Source organism: Genypterus blacodes, unplaced genomic scaffold (assembly GCF_046128005.1).
Source record: "Genypterus blacodes isolate CSIRO-AG114 ecotype Tasmania unplaced genomic scaffold, CSIRO-AGI_Gbla_v1 ptg000038l_1, whole genome shotgun sequence".
NCBI classification, from domain to species: domain Eukaryota; kingdom Metazoa; phylum Chordata; class Actinopteri; order Ophidiiformes; family Ophidiidae; genus Genypterus; species Genypterus blacodes.
In genome coordinates, this window is record NW_027466851.1 from 1,327,501 (window position 1) to 1,346,161 (window position 18,661).

General features: G+C 46.8%; 2 protein-coding genes across 2 annotated transcripts in view; one reads left to right on the forward strand and one right to left on the reverse strand.

Moving 5' to 3' along the window:
• The window catches only part of prdm6 (PR domain containing 6), a 35,538-nt gene extending 25,465 nt beyond the window's left edge, over window positions 1-10,073 (forward strand). Inside the window, exons 7-8 of the mRNA XM_076147510.1 lie at window positions 6,172-6,348; window positions 9,813-10,073. Coding sequence (XP_076003625.1) covers window positions 6,172-6,348; window positions 9,813-9,927 — 292 coding nt within the window. The 3' untranslated portion in view covers window positions 9,928-10,073. The remainder of the gene's footprint in view (window positions 1-6,171; window positions 6,349-9,812) is intronic.
• A 6,771-nt stretch (window positions 10,074-16,844) lies between these two features.
• LOC142996582 (centrosomal protein of 120 kDa-like) lies at window positions 16,845-18,135 on the reverse strand. The gene is made up of 2 exons (XM_076147541.1): window positions 17,434-18,135; window positions 16,845-17,305 (listed from the first exon to the last, which is right to left on the reverse strand). The coding sequence occupies exons 1-2, from the start codon at window positions 17,565-17,567 to the stop codon at window positions 17,071-17,073; spliced, it is 369 nt and encodes a 122-aa protein (XP_076003656.1). The 5' UTR covers window positions 17,568-18,135; the 3' UTR covers window positions 16,845-17,070.
• Between the last annotated feature and the right edge of the window lie 526 nt (window positions 18,136-18,661).

Sequence of the window (18,661 nt, forward strand, 5' to 3'; positions counted from 1 at the left end):
AGGTCATAGGTCAACATATCTGTATCTGAACGTATAGCTCCATGTAGAGGCTTTAACACGTGTTCCATGGATCGTGTTCTGTGGTTCTATGCAGGTCGGTTCTACAGACTACGGGACTGCAGCGTACCTGGTAAGTGAACGCCAAATATCGCCAAGAAAATTATGACATTGTCCGTGTTCGGATGTAATTTCCCTTAAAAATCATAAACTTTTGTAAAAATGGTGAAGTATCACTTTAATCAGAATCAGAATCAGAATAGCTTTTATTGCTAATTAAGTTTATACTAAAAAGGAATTTTTTGTGGTTATGACACTTGTGTTGTTCTTATGAGGCCCAAACTGTCTGTGTGTTACTCTGCTGGGGTGGCCATGTTTTCCTGCATGCTTTTATCCGTTTTGGCGTGAAGGAGTCTGAAGGTTGTGGTCATTTCCCTTCAGACTGTGGAGTGATGCCTGATGGGTAATCAGTGACATGAGGCTCTTCCTGCGTGTGATGGGCCAAGAGTGAGTCGTCCTCCATGTAACGCCCGGGACAAACTGAGCCGTTCCTTTAAACATTAATTGTGGAGCAGTTTTTCCAAAACGGAGACAGGAAGCAGTTTGCGAGGGGGATGATGTCGTCGATCATGTGCGAGTGTGTGCGGCTGTCACTCATCACCGCACAGTTTGTGTGCGAAAAGTGTAAAAGTGTGTGTTTGTGTATAACATCTGCCATTTTAATTATATACAACATGGACGGAGGGGAGAGGAAAGTTGTGTGTGTGTGTGTGTGCGTGTGCGTGTGGGTGTGTATGTGTTGGGGGTGGGCAATGTATTGGAAATTTTTTGCTTAGCTTTATTTTTTGCGGGCTGAGTTTTAGCGGCGTATAAATCAGCGCTGTGCGTCAGTGAGAAATACCTCGGCTTACGGTGACGGGCGGGAAAACAGATGCCACTTATTCAATAAACTAATACACACAGGGAAGAAAAATGTGGCCTGGATATGGAGTGAGTGAGTGAGTGTGTGCATTTGTGTGTCACTGTGAGTGAGGGTGTGTGAGTGTGTGTGTGTGTGTGTCAGTGTGAGTGAGGGTGTGTGTGTGTGTGAGTAAGGGTGTGAGTGTGTGTGTGTGTGTGTGTGTGTCAGTGTAAGTGAGGGTGTGTGTGTGAGTGTGTGAGTGAGGGTGTGTGTGTATGAGTGTGTGTGTGAGTTTGTGTTTGTGTGTGTATGAGTGTGTGTTTGTGTGGGTGTGAGTGGGTGTTTGTGTGTTTGTGTGTGTGTGTATGTATGAGTGTGTGTGTGAGTGAGAGAGTGTGTATGTGTGTGTGTGTGTGTTTATGAGTGTGTGTTTGTGTGTGTGAGTCTGTTTGTGTGTGTATGTATGAGTGTGTATGAGTGTGTATGTGTGCGTGTGTGTGTATGTGTGCGTGTGTATGTGTGCTTGTGTATGTATGAGTGAGTGTGTGTGTGAGTGTGTGTGTGTGTGTGCGCGTGTGTGTATCGGGGGTTACGAGGGTTTCATGGGACGGAGGAACTTGTAAGTGATCACATTCAGATCTGCAGTCACAGGTTAAAGCTCCAAACCTCCATCAAGGTTCCTACAGTCACTTGTGTTGCTCTCTCCATCTTTCTCTCTCTCTCTGTCGCTCCCCCTCCCTCTCTCTTGATGTGTTGCTCTCTTTCTCTCTCTCTTTCTCTCTCTCTCTTTCTTTTTACCCCTGAAGTTCTCCCTCTGTTTTCCTCGCGTGTGGTTTCAGCAGAGTCCATCATCGGCTGAGCGGTTTGTTTATGTGGGCGAGGCGTCGCTCGAGCTTTCCGTCGCTTTAAAGGATTCTGTTTAAGTTTGAAGACGAGTGATTGAACATGGAGAAATGAAGGGATCGCGTTTACGCTCGCAGCTCTGACATCACAGCATCACAAGAAAAACACCAATGAACGAATGAGACGGCGTGTAATGATCAATGTGCTTACGTACCGATGTTTACAGTCGTTAGCTCTTTTATTCTTTGCTTTGCTGTATAAATGTGTACACCAGCATAATGACTGCCGTTTATCAAAGAAGATCAATCACCTCTTACATTTATAACATGTTTCCTACATAACAAGTAAAAAGGCTTTACCCTGAAACCACAGGTAACCATGGAGACGTAAAGGTCCGGCTAAGTTAAACAAAGGAAACAATAAAGTCAGGCAAAATATAAAGAATGTATTAGATATTCAGTGACAATCGCAGAGATCTGAGTGAGGACGACGCAAAAATGAAGTTTGTACTCATAGGGTCAGGGTCAGGATCAAGGTCAGGGTCAGGATTAGGGTCAGGGTCAGGATTAGGGTCAGGGTGTGCTGACCAGCAGGTGAAACGGTGAAACAGTGTTGGTGATCCAGTTTGAGGTGGATCCAGGTTTTCTCTGTCGACGTTTTCACCGTTGTGTGATTCTTTGGGGAATTTTTTAATTGAGATGTTGAGCTTCATCACGGTGCTGCTTGGTGGAGGTATGGACTGCTCCTCTTCCTTTCCCCAGTAAGTAATGAAGCTAAAGGATAGAATCAGGCTCAGCTCGGCTCTGCTAACCTGATAATTCACATCTACAACACAAATTGCTAATTACTATTAAACCCTAATTAGTCACTTAACTTTCAATTATCACTAATTATGTATTTGTTTTTATTGACGCACTTTGACCTTCATCTCTACAAATACAATCTGACAGTTTTCAATAAAATGACTTTGTCTTTGAATGGATTCTACTTTAGTCTCATTAATCTTTACTGATTAACTTTAATGATCTCATTTCCAATGACTTCTAAGTTGTGCACACACAGATCCAGGTAGTGTGTTTCACACAAGGGTCGACTGATAAATCATGAGCCTGACAAATGAAGTGAGGCTCTGGAATATTTCAGTGAAATAAATTGATCAATTGATTGAACTAAATGACAGCAGGACCTTCAGTGATGATGGTCTCCCTGCTGCTGCTACGGCAACTTGTTCTCACATGATGACCTCATATCAGCTCTGCAGGATTTGTTAGATCATTGCTTACAGTTGGAAGGAGATCACGTTGAGTGTTCTATGGTGGGCTCATTACTTTTCAGTTGACCCTTCTGTCTTTACATGAGCAGGGTGTTTGGTCCTAAAGACGAGAGAAGCTCAACCTCTGTATCAGGTTGTTTGTTGAAGGATCTAAGAACAGATGAAGTGCGTCTTGGCTCCTCAGCGTCTTTCTGTAGGAACATGAGCAGACCGCTTTGCACTCTGGGAGTTTTCAGGTGAATATTATGGGTAATGGACGACATCAATGTCTCCTGTGACCCGGCTGAGTCCGTTTGGGCTCGACTGGAAGGATTGAGTTTGAGTTCCTCACTTGTGTGCACTGTGATGAATATGCAAATTAGAGCAAGAGACGACTGAAGGGTTAGAGGAAGAAAGGATGGGGGGGGGAGAGAGAGAGAGAGGGGGGTGGGCGGGCGAGACAGAGAAAGAGAGAGAGAGAGAGAAAAAGAGAGGTAGGTGGAAAGAGGTAATAACAGAAAAGGCAGTAGCGGTGAAACAGAGAGAAAATACGAGGAAGAGACAGATACAAAAATGAAGGGATTGAGTGAAAGTGAGGCGATGGCATGCTGTGTGGGTATTTGTGTCTGTGTGTGTGTTTGTGTGTGTGTGTGTGTGTGTGTGCAGTCATTGATTGTGTATTGATGAGCCGCAACAGTGATTTATAGCTGCTGGTCTCTGTGGAATAATGTGTTGATATGAGTCTTCCTCACGCTGATATCACACACTTACACACACTCACTCACACTCACACAAACACAAACTCACACACACATGTAGCATGGTGTGGTGTTCTGTTACCTCACTCAAGTCTGAGAAATCTTATTTACAAATTTAAAAAATGAATTTTTTAATTTGCCGTTTGCTTCGATCTTCGTCTCTGCGTGTCCCTGAGGAAGACATCAAACTCCCAGCATTCCCTGCTCCTGGCCGCCTCTTGACCTCTGACCTCTCTGCATTAATGAAAACCTTTGTGTCTCCCAGACGAAGAAGAGAGTGTGTGTGTGTGTGAGTGACTGAGTGTGTGTGTGTGTGTGTGTGTGTGTGTGTGTGTGTGTGTGTGTGTGTGAGTGTGTGAGTGAGTGAGCAAGCGAGTTAGTGAGTGTGTGTTTGTGTGTTAGAGTTAGTGTGTGAATGTGTGCGTGTGAGTGAAGGTGTGTGTGTGTGTGTATGTGTGTGTCTTAGTAAAATTTTGAGAAAATTCCTATGAACTTTTTTTCAAGCTGAAGTTAAACCAGAGAAGTTGGTCTTAGCTCAAAAACTACAAATCCCTGAGAGCGCCCCCTGGTGGAGGAGCATCAAGCTGCTCTTACCTATACAAGAAATAAAGCCTAACAGAGAGGCAGAGCAGCAAACAGAGCTGCAGGTCTGCTCTCCTCTGGACCACGCTGCTAGGAACCAGCAGAACTTCCCCAGTACAGGTCAAAGGTCACACGGACACAAACACTGACATGAAAGAACTAAACACCTAAAGGAAACTTCCTGTAACACATCTGAGCTGAAGTTAGGACACTGATACATGTTTGGAGAGTTTCACTTTAGTTTCTGCTGATAAATCAAGAAGGACTGAACCATCTTCACTCAGAATGTTCCAGATTTATGACTGCACCTCTGCTGATACACACCAGGTATTATATGAGATGCTGACTGGCAGCATGAGCTCATTAGAACAAGACGTCAGTCCGTACTCTGATGTGGTTGAGCGGAGGATTATCCGCTCGTGCGTTTGTAACGTTTGCATCGCTGAATGAATCGATGTACAGTGGCGTTGTATTGTTTATGTCTGATCAAACGTTAACATGCATTTAAATGTACAAACCCACTAAATGTGTGTTTTTGTGTGAGCGTGTGTGTGTGCGGCCGCCCCTCCCCCTCCTGCTCTCTGCACTGTAATAAACAATAAGCAGCATTAATCTCCCGCCTGCTGCCTTAATAAATAATATCCACACATTCATCAACTTAAACTATTCACAATCAATGCGGCTCTTCATAGAAACGCAGCTAATAAATAAACGCTGCTGCGGCCCGCTGAGGCGTGAACCTATAGACCGCCGGCTGATAAATGAGGCCGGCCCACGCCGCGCGCCGACAACGCCCAAAACTGCAAGTGAGAATTTTTCGATTTTATAATACACTATTTTACTCTTATTACTCTCCCTGTGTGTGTGTGTGTGTTTGTGTGTGTGTGTGTGTTTTCTGCTCGTTCTGGGTTGTTTACCTGTTTGTAAGCTGATGATGTCACACTTTGTCTTGTTGCTTTATTTCCTGTGAGCATAACGGTGCAGACACGTGTGTGTGTGTGTGTGTGTGTGTGTGTGTGTGTGTGTGTGTGCATGTTTGTATCTGAGGGTTGACTGATAACTTCTGAGCCTGACATGAGACAAAGTGAGCAGGTGTGTGATGTTCCAGTGAAGCTATGAGCTCAGGGTTCAAACCTCGTCCTGAAACCAGAGGCTCTCAGTGGTGACCTTACTGGGGACCAGAGAGAGGGAGAGAGAGAGAGAGAGAGAGAGAGTGTGAGTGTGAGTGTGTTTGAGATTAAATCAGGTACCAGCCCTTTGTTTGGCTGTTTGTTTCAGTCTGTGAACTAAACACACACACACACACACACACACACACACACACACACAAACACACACACACACACACACACACACACACACACACACACAGTGATAGATGGTCCAGTCATGATCTAGGTCTGCATTGTTGATGAGGGTCATGCTGCCATGGTTACGGGTGCACTGTCCCACTCCCCCTGGCCTCTGCGTGTGTGTGTGTGTGTGTGGGTGTGTGTGTGTGTGTATAGACCCCCCTTCTCTTCCTCTTCCATGTGTTTCCTGTTTGTTTGTCGTCTTTGTCTTCGTGTGTATGTTGTTCATGTACGTGTGTTCAGATGTATGTGTGTGTTGTCTGTGTGTGTGTATACCTGTCTCCCTGCCTGTTTTTCACACGTGTCCCTGCCTGTCTCACACACGTGTCCCTGCTGTCTCCCTGCCTGTCTCACACACGCCTCCCTGCCTGTCTCACCCTTGTCCCTGCCTGTATCACCCCCGTCCCCCTGCCTGTCTCACCCCTGTCCTCCTGCTGTCTCCCTGCCTGTCTCACCCTGGTGTCCCCTCCTCTCTGTCCCCTGCAGGCCGTACCAGTGTGGTCACTGCTCTCAGTCCTTCTCTCAGCCGTCTGAGCTGAGGAATCACGTTGTGACTCATTCCAGCGATCGGCCCTTCAAGTGTGGATACTGTGGACGAGCCTTCGCCGGCGCCACGACGCTGAACAACCACATCCGCACGCACACCGGAGAGAAGCCGTTCAAGTAAGTACAGTGAGTACCCCCCACCCAGGCTAGCACCCAGAACCCACCTACAGTCTGACGCACACAGAAACCTTTGAGAATCTCTGTAAGATCTCGTATCGTCTTTGGGAGCCGGGCGTGTCGGTTGCTAGGAGACGTCTCGCCCGTTTAATTGGATTTAAAGGTTGTTAACGTTTACAAAGAAAAGAAAATATTCAACCAGTTTGTCAATGAACCACGAATAAAAACATGTTTTTAACACAGGGTCAAAGGTCAGACGCGTTCAATACGTCTATGAAGCTCAGCGATGTCGTCTGCTCAGAGGGTCAAAGGCAGAATGGAACTCAGCCCGAGAAAAACTCTTATCAATAATAATGATCGATAAGGATCAATGATCAATGAGACAAACATCTGAGCCTCTCTGATCACCAGAAAGAAGATCCTATAATATAAGAACATCTGGATTTATGTATTTAAGGTTTTTATATATTTGTGTGACTTTTATGTTCCTGAAAAAAACAAATCAGATTTTTTTTCATTGACTTTTTGAACTTTGACTTTTTGCATCTGTGACCTTTGACCTTCATCTCATCGCTTCAGCAAAATGCACCAAACGCTCAGACGCACCATCACCTTCATCACCCTCATCACCTTCATCACCCTCATCATCCTCATCCTGGCTGTTAGCCGCTAATGAGCCTGCGACCTTTGACCTCTCTCATCTTTTAGTCAGCTGATCTAATTAGTTTGAGCCGCGATGCAATTAAGGACCCGTGTCTGAGGCCGCGTTACGATGTCATCGCGTCAACACATCAGACAATACGGTTCCCTCAGCGGAGGAAGAGGTCAACCTCAGAGGAAGGTCACGAGGTCTGGAGGTCAGGAGGTCGGGGGCGGAGCGACGTGACAGAAAGGGAAGAAAGCTAAATGAGGTTTGAAACTCTTAATCAGCAATCAGAGAAACTCAACATCGACGTGACGAGCAAAAGGGCGAGAAACAAATCCAGAGAGCAAATCCACGGGCGGCGGCCAGAAACCCGCTCAGCGTTCTTAATCAGCAATCGGAGGAAAAACCCCCAAACCTCTTCATCATCAGCACTTCAGAGTCTCTGCGGAGGCAGAGCGGCACAAAGACAATCACAGAGCGGCCTCAGAAATCTTTACTAGATCAATGGTGCGGGGACGTCGCTCCGTCCGCACGCCGCCGCCCAAAGATTAAAGCCGCCGCTGTCACTCCGGCTCAGACTGTGGAGGTCGGCAGCTTTCAGAGCCGATAGTCAGCCGCCTGCGACGCTGCTCTGCTCTGCTCCGCCCCTCTGCTGTTTCCTGTTTCGTGCTGGCGTGCGACCTCGTTCCTCACGTCGATTGTCTTCATCACGTAGAGACAAACTAGAATCAGAGCTGAGAGTTACTGTGGACATGATCATAGTGGTGTGTGGCGTCACACCAGCCGAACACAACAGCGTCGGTCCACGTGTGTTCAAACAGCTTTGGTGCATTGATTGATTGATTTGATCGGTTTGTATCGGCTCCCTCAGGCGCTTCAGTCGAAAACTAAAACATTTTTCCTTCAGTCTATGGATTTATTTTCGTTTACTTTCTTTTTCATGTCAATTCCTGGTTGTGGCGTCGCTCAGAGTCTCTCAGCGTCTCTGTGTCTCTTAGCGTCTCTCAGAGTCTTTCAGTCGATGGACTGGACACAGATCTGTCCAAGTTTATTCTGCCGGTGAGCCGACGGGTCAGACTGGATTAACTCTGATCAAAGCTTCGTGGTTTTGTTGCCCCTGAAAAGAAGGCGGGGCCAGGTGTTGGACAGCCTGCAGAGCTCCTGGTGTCTTTGTCCTCGTGTGCGTCCTGGTGAATAAGTTGTTGTGACGGAGCTTCAGGAGCTTCAGAGGAGCTTTGATGTCGGGAGCTGCTGTGGTTTGGAGCAGAAACATCTTCAGACCTGAACCTGAACCTGAATCTCATGCTGCATGGAAACGAGGAAAATGGAGGCAGTAGCTCAGTGGGTAGTGCTTCCGCTTGGGAACCGGAGGGTCGCCGGTTCGAGCCCCTGCCGAGGTGCCCCTGAGCAAGGCACCGAACCCTCAATTGCTCCCCCCTCTGCGAAGGGTGGTAATATAATGTAAGTCGCTTTGGATAAAAGTGTCTGCCAAATGATCGTAATGTAATGTAATGTAATGAAAATGGCACTATTGAAATATAAAAACACGCAGTAAACATCTAGGTCGGCCTCAGCTAGTCTGTTTCTCTGAGGTCAAAGGTCATTGAGGAAACGACATCATACGACATTATAGATTTGAAAGCCTGATTGATCTCCAAACATCATCAACTATGCTTCAAATAATAATCAGAATTTATATCATTCTCTAAGTAAAATAATGATGCTAGATTTCATTCTGGCAAATCTACACAAACTAAACAGGAAGATAACACACACACACACACACACACACCTACACACACACACACACACACAGAGTCAGGCCCACCCCCCTCCTCTCTATCTAACAGCGTGTTAGTCTCGTTTCAGGGCTGTTGAGTCCAATAAGTCAGCACAGCTCTCTTTGAAGACACACACACTCACACACACACACACACACACACACACACACACACACCAGCTCAAACTAAAAGCTCCTTCTCTTCAAGATTTTTATTGTAAGTGACGCCTGTGTGTGTGTGTGTGTGTGTGTGTGTGTGTGTGTGTGTGTGTGTGTGTGTGTGTGTGTGTGTGTGTGAGATGGGAATACTCTCCCCAGCCCTCTAGATAGATTATTGACAGGTGGGCTCGGTGTGTGTATGTGTGTGTATGTGTGTTAATTTGTCCATCAGTGTGTGAAGATCAGGGCAACAATTACAGCTGCTGCTTGGCTGAGCCTCACACACACGCCGACCCTAATATGCAGTGACAGTGTAAAGTGTGTGTGAGAGATCTAAGGGGTTTTATATAGGTGTGTGTGTGTGTGTGGCGTTCAGGTGTCTGTTTTTCCTAACATGCTGGCAGTGACATGGTGTCCTTAATGAGGGACACCGTGTGTATCCACTTCCACGCTCTGGATCCTCTGCATCTGCTCTACTTGACTCCTCTATAATTCCTGGAGGGGGGATCTCTCCTGGAATTCCCTCTCCTCAGGTTTCTTCCCTTTTCCTCATACATGGAGCTTCTCCTGGTCTTCCAGGAGAGCTTTAGGCGGGTCGGGACCTTCCTGATATTGGGCTGTAGAGATAAAGTTGACTTGATCCCCATCACAGAGCAGAAGGTCCGCTTCCTCCAACCACAGCACACTCATTACATCATCATATCATAGAATTGTTGGTTTGGTCAGCCAATGGCGGAATAAAGCCAAGGGACGAGCGATACCTGGTACCAGAGCAACGTCGGCCTGCGGGTTTGACGCCACAGGAAGTTGATTTGTTGGTGTTTCTCTGATAATCTAAGCTGTCTTTCTTCTGTGTGTGTGTGTTTGTGTGTGTTGCAGGTGCGAGCGTTGCGACCGCAGCTTCACCCAGGCCACCCAGCTGAGTCGTCACCAGCGACTCCCCAACGAGTGCAAACCCACAAACGAGAGCAGCGAGTCCATCGAGGTGGATTAACCACCCCACAGACTGAAGGACACGTGACCCGACCATGTGACTCTTTGACCCGCTGACCTTTTCATTCTCGTACGACCACAGACGTATGTTCACGCCGGCGTTAATGACATTGAATTTTGGCGTGTGATGCGTACGTGAAGGCTGACTCATCTGCAGGTACTCGCCAAAACACGCCTCAGCAGTATAGAGGCAGTGGAAGGTGTTTATGTTTCGTTATATTGGCGAGGAAGAAGGCGTGAGGTCGCTCTCTGTGGTTTGGTTAAGAGGTCAACGTTCTCGTCCTTCACCTTCTTCCTCTTTTTTCATCCCAGCTTAGATTTGGCAGTGAGACTAAAGTCTCTGTCGAGTCCCCATACCACACATACATAAGCATCAATTCTCCTTAAATCCGCTTCGACTGCACGATAGAAAACAAGAAACGGAGTCTTTGAATGTAGACAGAGCCACGGGCTGCGTTGAGCTTCAGACGTGCTCTTAATGGGGGAAGTTGCATGATGGTCTTTTACGCAAATCTTCATTGGTCAAGGTAACAATTGTTATTAGCGGCCTCATGCTTTCTGCAGTATTGGACGCACACAACCAACCAACCAACCAATCAACCAGCCAACCAACCAACCAACCAACCAACCAACCAACCAACCAACCAACCAATCAACCAGCCAACCAACCAACCAACCAACCAACCAAACAACCAAGTAACCAACCAACCAACCAACCAACCAATCAACCAGCCAACCAACCAACCAACCAACCAACCAACCAACCAATCAACCAGCCAACCAACCAACCAACCAACCAACCAAACAACCAAGTAACCAACCAACCAACCAACCAACCAACCAATCCTGCACATGAACGTGTAGACGTCAACATTAACCACATTTGCTACAGACGATACTTACAGCTTCAAGTGAACCGTTTCAGCCACACAGGAAGCAGCTCTCTGACTGACTGAGCAGCTCCCTGATTGGCTGTTTGACATTACGACTCTTCGTCTGACTGAGTGACTGATGGACTGCCGGAGGGGAAGTACAGATTCCCGATTCATCGAAGCCAAAGATCTTTCCAGCCAGGAATCAGAACCGAAGAAATCCCGGCCTGGATCAGGGGGATTGGGGCGGGGGGGGACGGGTGTGGATATTTATTGGAGACTTTAGAGAGAAAACCTTCCAAAGAAAACTCTTCCAGGAAACCAAACCATGAAATACCAAAAATGTAGACTGACAGTTTGTCTGTCACTTTAGTTTCTCCATTGATTTGTTTTTTGCAACAGCGATGCCAAAGCTGGACGATGGACAAGGACGAGACGACGCTCAGCTTCATGTCAGAGAACCAAAGCAGAAGGCAGGAAGTCAAAATGATATTTATCAACATAACGGCACTTTGGGTTACGATTATTTAATGTTTGCAGCTTGGAGAAAACAATGTAATTAAATAAGGAGAGTTCTTATAAACGACTCAACAGAAGCTCATAAGAGGCGTGTTTATGTTCCTGTGTACTTGGGTTGTTGTCTGTCTAGTTTTTGACAGATTTTTACAGAAATGTACCGTTAGTTTGTTCAATTTCAAGCACATCTTGTTTGATCTGTTGAGTTTTTGGAGATTTCAGTTCAGTTAAAGGTCCATAAGCAGCTGAATGTGCTGTTATGTGTCCACAGTCACACATGATAAGCTTTGTACTCAAACACGTGAGGAGGAAAAGCACAGTTATTACCTGAACACCTGAGAGTTCTCGTGCCTGAACGTTAAAAAGCTTTAAAGAATAATCAGAACACTGTAACTTCTCTTCCAAAGACGCAGCGTGGAAACACACTTCCTGTGATACGACATCAGATTGATCTGAAACACAAACCGAAGATGTAGAAAGAAGCTGTGAGCTGAACAAAAGATTCATATCCATTTACAGTGTTTCAGGGTAAATAAGATGATGAATCTGCCTTTTTACTGCCTGTTTTCCATCTCTACAGCTCCTTCTCATGCATTTCCCACATTTCCACGTCCTGCGATTGATTCATCAAAGCAAAGGTCCACGTTTAGAATAACCTCTGCTTTACCTGATGTCATCACAGCGCTGAGATCCAAACCACAGTGACATGATGTCATCGGTCCCTCTGCTCTGTAACCCGACGCTCAAATGGCGACGCGTCCGTCAGCTATGCGTTCGTTTACGTGACGCGTTACTTCACATATGGCGCCACAGAAAAGTGATGGAAATTAATGGCCGAATCAAACGGTGTCGCTTCCGTACGTTACTGCCGTCGCTCAACAGTGACAAACAATCAGCTCACTATTCCAGCAGCATATCTGTCGCCGGCTCGTTCTAAACACAATAAAAAAAATTCCGGGTCATTGCCGCACTTCTAAAGGTGCTGGACAAAGTTTGACATCGCTGCTCCAAAAATGTTTCTGAGTGTGACATCATGATGTTTCTGAGTATGACATCATGATGTTTCTGAGTATGACGAGTATGTCATACTAGTTAACATAACGATGTCATACTTGTAAACATCATGATGTTTACAAGTATGACATGATGCTTACGAGTATGACATTGTGATGTTTCTGAGTATGACATCACGTTTACGATTATGACATCGCAGCACTTTTTCTTGATCATGTGCACGTCCGGCGCGTCCAATGAAGCAGGACACGCTTGGCGCCGTCATGCGTGTCTGTATGCACAGTTCCAAATATATGGTGACATCATCTTAACATGACATCGCCCAGCCCATTGTTTACCAAATGTGCTTCAACTCTTCCAGATGTTTTGTTGGTGTTGAGGGAAACGTCTCTCTCTTGTTCATTCAGAATGTATATCGATTAACGCTGTACATAAAAACACAAACTATGGGGTTTTTATACGATAACTGAGGAGGAACGATGTGTCTGTACGTAAATCCAGCGCTGGACGCACTTCACCTTCTGACCCTACACTCAAGCTGCATCACTTCAACCTGGATATATGTATTATATATCCATATGTTATACTTTACTATTCTGTTGACCAGCCGCTCATTCAAGTCCACAAATCTAAACCATCTGGGTACATTTACTCTTTCACCATTAAACCTTTCATAATTCTTCTCCCAGTGCTGCTTCACCTAAACAACTTCCTACTCCGTCAGGTTCACTTCGCTTTCATTACTTCATCACACTGTTAACGTGTTTGTCAGAATTGCGGAGATGTAGACGTGAGGGTGGAGAAGGTGCAGCTGTGTGATTGGCTGTTCGTCGCAGCAGTGCATTCTGGGAGTCTGAGCTGGCTTCTGTCCAGCTCAGTCTGACTGTTGGACCTCTGAGTCCTGAAGGTGAAGTGCGCTCAGCCTGTTTGGTGACGATAATCATGTCCTGTAACGACCCAAACACTCGTACGATGATTTTCTCTTCCTCTCATTTGCATGATTCCCTTTTTTCTAAATGAACGACAATATGAGCTGAAGAACCAAACAGATTATTGATTATTGTTCTATAGGAAATAAAGGCCAGAACACTTTGGATTCTTACAGCTGGAGCTCTGTGTCTCTTTGTCTCTGTCCATTATTGACTTGTGTCCCAGTGAGCCATGAACCTGTGAGCCTTTGGTCCGACTGAGTCGAGGGTGAGACGTTGAAACTTCATCTGTTCAGTTTGGTTCTGTTATGGTTTTTTGAGATCCAAAAAATTGAAAATGGTAGAAAATCTAGCTGGTAGAAGGGGGCGTGGCTCCTGCGTTGTGACCATTGATCTAAAACTGATGGAGGAGAATCAAAAGACCTGTTCTAGTTCCTTGTAAATGGGTGTGGCCTATGACTTACGGGTCAAAGGTTAGCAGCCAAAACCCCAAAGTCCTTATAACAGCGCCACCATCAGGCCAACCTGCAGCTAAACGTCTCTATCCCACCTCTTTATGTGATCACACACACACACACACACACACACACACACACGCACATTTTCCCTCCTAGGATTCCACAAAATCACCAAAACAAATGAGCTCCAAACATTCAGCCATCAATCATGCAGGTTTTGTTACCGTGGGAACTAGATCCTGGACCTATGCCAAACATGATGGCAGCAGGAAAGTTTAATGTCTTTGTTTTGGGTAAACGCCTGAGGAACGTGGGACTGCACATGTGACGACATCATCGCACTGAGAGAAGTTAAAGTCGTATTAGTACTGCACCATAATTACAATAATCATCATAATCAGATTAGAGCTGTCAATCAAATGACAGAAATACTTAACGGCTTCATCTGTTTTGGGCAAAGACCTCAAATATGTGTTTGTTCAGTTTCAGTCTGTTTTTGCTGCTAAATCAAGACCAATCTTCACTGTGAAACTAAACGGGACTTCGCCTCTTTACTGCCTCTGATTTCACTCAACAGTGTCAAACGTGCAACAATCAGGAGTCAGCAGCAGATCTGTGGCCTTTTGGACCTCTGCTGAACGTCTGAGGTCACTTTACTGACACGATTTAATGGAAATGCACACACACACACACACACACACACGTGGATGCTCTCTGTGACTTCACCCTGACATCTAAACTCGGCCTCAGTCAGGTGAGAGGCTGAACCAGTGTGGGTGCAGTGGTTGTGCTGGGGTGCAGTGGTTGCGTTGTGTGCAGTGGTTGTGTTGGGGTGCAGTGGTTGTGTTGTATGCAGTGGTTGTGTTGGGGTGCAGTGGTTGTGTTGTGTGCAGTGGTTGCGCTGGGTGCAGTGGTTGTGTTATATGCAGTGGTTACGCTGGGTGCAGTGGTTGCGTTGGGTGCAGTGGTTGTGCTTGTTCAGTGGTTGAGCTGGGTGCAGTGGTTGTGTTGGGTCCAGTGGTTGCGCTGGGGTGCAGTGGTTGTGTTGTGTGCAGTGGTTGTGTTGTGTGCAGTGGTTGCGCTGGGTGCAGTGGTTGCGTCATATGCAGTGGTTGCGCTGGGTGCAGTGGTTGTGCTGGGTGCAGTGGTTGAGCTGGGTGCAGTGGTTGTGTTGGGTTCAGTGGTTGTGTTGGGGTGCAGTGGTTGCGTTGGGTGCAGTGGTTGTGCTGGGTGCAGTGGTTGTGCTGGGTGCAGTGGTTGAGCTGGGTGCAGTGGTTGTGTTGGGGTACAGTGGTTGCGTTGGGTCCAGTGGTTTTGTTGGGGTGCAGTGGTTGCGTTGAGTGCAGTTGTTGTGTTGGGGTGCAGTGGTTGTGTTGGGTGCAGTTGTTGTGTTGGGGTTCAGTGGTTGTGTTGGGGTACAGTGGTTGCGTTGGGTCCAGTGGTTTTGTTGGGGTGCAGTGGTTGCGTTGAGTGCAGTTGTTGTGTTGGGGTGCAGTGGTTGTGTTGAGTGCAGTGGTTGTGTTGGGGTACTGTGGTTGCGTTGAGTGCAGTTGTTGTGTTGGGGTGCAGTGGTTGTGTTGGGGTGCAGTGGTTGTGTTGGGTGCAGTGGTTGTGTTGGGTGCAGTGGTTGTGTTGGGTGCAGTGGTTGTGTTGGGGTGCAGTGGTTGTGTTGGGGTACAGTGGTTGCGTTGGGTCCAGTGGTTTTGTTGGGGTGCAGTGGTTGCGTTGAGTGCAGTTGTTGTGTTGGGGTGCAGTGGTTGTGTTGGGTGCAGTGGTTGTGTTGGGGTTCAGTGGTTTGTTTTAGTTCCTCCTGGAGGAAACATGCAGCAGGTCCCACTTTCCAAACCAATTAGAGCAGAAGCTGTTTTTGTTACGTTTCCCTAATTGGAAACATGCGGAGGAGAAAGTTTCACTGTGAGAAAATCTCCCTGTGAACCCAACGAGGGTCTCCAACGGCCGACGTGCCAGAGAGTGAGTTTTACAAAGGGATTGTGGGAAATTGTCTGTTTATTGTATCAACAGTGAGAAAAGCAGCTGAGATGTGAACTTCATTTGACCTCCAGCTGCTCGTTCACACGCCACTTTACATCCACAGAGTCCTCAAACATCACACGAGTCACAGTCATCACTGAGGCCAAGCATGACTTTAACCATGTTTACTGTCCAGCATCATCTATGTGGACACACTGACTCTGCCTTCATCATCAAGCACGTTTTGATTCTTACCGGCTTCTCATTGGTTGATAGGTCTCTGTGCTGTCCCACTGTGGGCGGAGTCACACCACGTCCATACAGCTGTGATCAACCTGAGATCAAGATTACATGTTCACCGCTCTGCCTCTGTTAAGCTCTGTGTCGCTCTCCCTCTCCATGAAGCTCTTTTTTACACTCTGCCTCCGTGATGCTCTGTTTGTCGCTCTGTGAAGCTCTGTTTCTGGGTAGGAGGAGCTTTAATTCTCCAGTGATCATATCTTTGTTAGACCCGTCAAACCGCTGTGACAGATTCACTCAGGGCCAAGTGGACATGAGTGTCTGTTTGTGTGTGTGTGTGTGTGTGTGTGTTGTGCGGCCACTTATCAGTCAAAAGAGGTTTTACAAGCAGGAGTTTCAGATAACACACACACACACACACACACACACACACACACACACACACTCCTGATAAGGTTCTATTTTCTCTTCATCCGTCTCCTCTCTCCTCACATCCTCGGCTCCTTTTTCCTTCAGATGGATGAGTTGGGAACATCTGCACACTATCAGCGCAGACACACACACACACACAAACATTTTCCTGTTTTACTTTGATTGTTTTTATCTCATTTCATTTTAATCTGATGTACATGAATATAGTGATGCATATATCATATATATAGTGTATAAAGTATATAGTGTGTATATATATATATATATGTATGTATAGTGTGTGTATATGAGTTCATCCTGTAGTGTTCATGTTGAGATGAAGATGAAGATGAAGGATAAACATTCACCCAAAGAGAAAATCCATCCAACATGTAAACGACTTTAACTGCATAATGATGTGACACTCTGTATATATTTACATACATATACGTCATGTATGAGTGTGTTAACGACATTTCAACATGCAGGGGACAGCTTATCCATCATATCTATCAGTGTGTGTGTGTGTGTGTGTGTGTGTGTGTGTGTCACATGGAAACAAACCAACAAACTGCAGCAGAATCGTTTAATTCAGACCTAATAATGAATAAATAGTTAAAAATAAAGTTAAAATTAAGTCCATTTTAAGACCTGCAAGTCTGCTGAGTGAGTCTCAAACTCTTCGTCTTTGCTGGACTTGAGTGTGAGCAGTGAGTCCAGCCGGGGTCAGAGGTCACAGGTTAGCTCTCTGGCTCATGCCTTCCTGTATTTGGCGGTTGAGCTCAGTGATGATGCAGTCCTGGTGGCTGTACACTCCGGTACTCAGCAGCATGTCTCGCTCCTCCAGCAGGCAGCTCAGGTGCTCCTGGCTGCTCTCGCTCGGGCCGGGGGCGGGGCCAGGGCCGGGGGCGGGGCCGGACACAGACACGGAAGAGGTGGGGCCTAATCGCTCATCTTGTTGTTTTAGTCTGTGGAAATCAAAGTAATGAAGAAGAAATTAATCATAAATCAACTTTGATCAATTGAGCTTAAACAGTATTGGTCCGGCCTGAAGAGACGTGAAGAGACCAGAGACCATCCTCATCTTCATCATCACCTGTTGATGTTGAGCTCGTTCCTGACTCTGTCCAGCTCCTGTCGGTCCTGGCGGGCTGCATCTTTCTCCTCGGTTGCTAGGTAACGCAGCCTCAGCGTCTCCAGCTCCGTCTGCTGCTTCCTCAGACGTGTCATGGCGTTCTCCTGCTCGCGCTGCAGCAACACAAACACACAAACGCACAATTACAACTGCAGCTGTTGTGTTCAGATGAAGGTTGCAATGTTTTCTGGACCCCTGTGAGGTTCTGGAGGACCCTTGACCCTTGACCCTTGACCTCTCCCAAGGCCCCCAGAGTCTCCATGGAGATACCAAGGAGCAGAACCATCACAGTTTCAGACACTCGCAGTGACGTGAGCGGGACCAGAACGAGTGAAGGACAGTTTCATCCCCCCTCGCTGCCCGTCATGCCCTTTGATTATTACGCCGCAAACATACAGAGCGATGCAGGCGCTCTGCACTGGACGCTCTACAGTCGCACCCTGGAGCCCTGAGGGTCCATCAGCTTCGCTCTGCCCCTAGAGCCGCTCCACCAATCACAGCTGAGAATAACAAACACAGCACGACCTCTGACCCCTCTGATGAAATGTGTGCAGAAGATGCCAAGAACGTTTTTCCTAATCACGATGTGTTGCCTGGTGAGACTTTGTCATAAAAACGTCCTGAGAAAAACGCAAAGAATTCACCCAGAGCGACGCCAGCAGAGCGACGCCAGCAGAGCGACGCCAGCAGAGCGACGCCAACAGAGCGACGCCAGCAGAGCGACGCCAGCAGAGCGGCCAGCAGAGAGGAGACTTCATTAAAGTGTCAAAAAGTCATATTTCTCTCGGCTGCTCTGGCCTCCTGCGTTTCCCCAAACCAGGGTGAATATGAATGTGCGCCGCTCTATGTGCTGGCTCACAGAGCGACAAACGTAAATCAGGCAAGCGGCTTGATGGGAAAACTTAAAGGCTCGTTTGAGAGCGGAGCTCATTCTCACATTGAGCTTCTCTCTGGCCTGAGGGTGGAGATGGGCCGTGGATACACCGTTTCCATGGATACCATCTGGATGCCAGGCAACAAACTGCCTTCAGCTTCACACAGACAACAACTGAGCAGACCTTAGAGACGCCAAGTCCAGAGGCAGAGATGAGAAGAAGTGAAGTGAATTCTGCGTCCACGAGTTCACTGCTTCATCTTCATCTTCATCATCACATTTTTCTACTGACAACTCAGTTTGGAGTTTAACACT

Bases quoted from the DNA above. Each gene is read 5' to 3' on its own strand.
- LOC142996582 (XM_076147541.1), bottom strand. From the start codon at position 17,567: ATGACACGTCTGAGGAAGCAGCAGACGGAGCTGGAGACGCTGAGGCTG. The intron at 17,306-17,433 runs GTGATGATGAAG...TGATTTCCACAG, and splicing joins AACGAGCTCAACATCAACAG to ACTAAAACAACAAGATGAGC.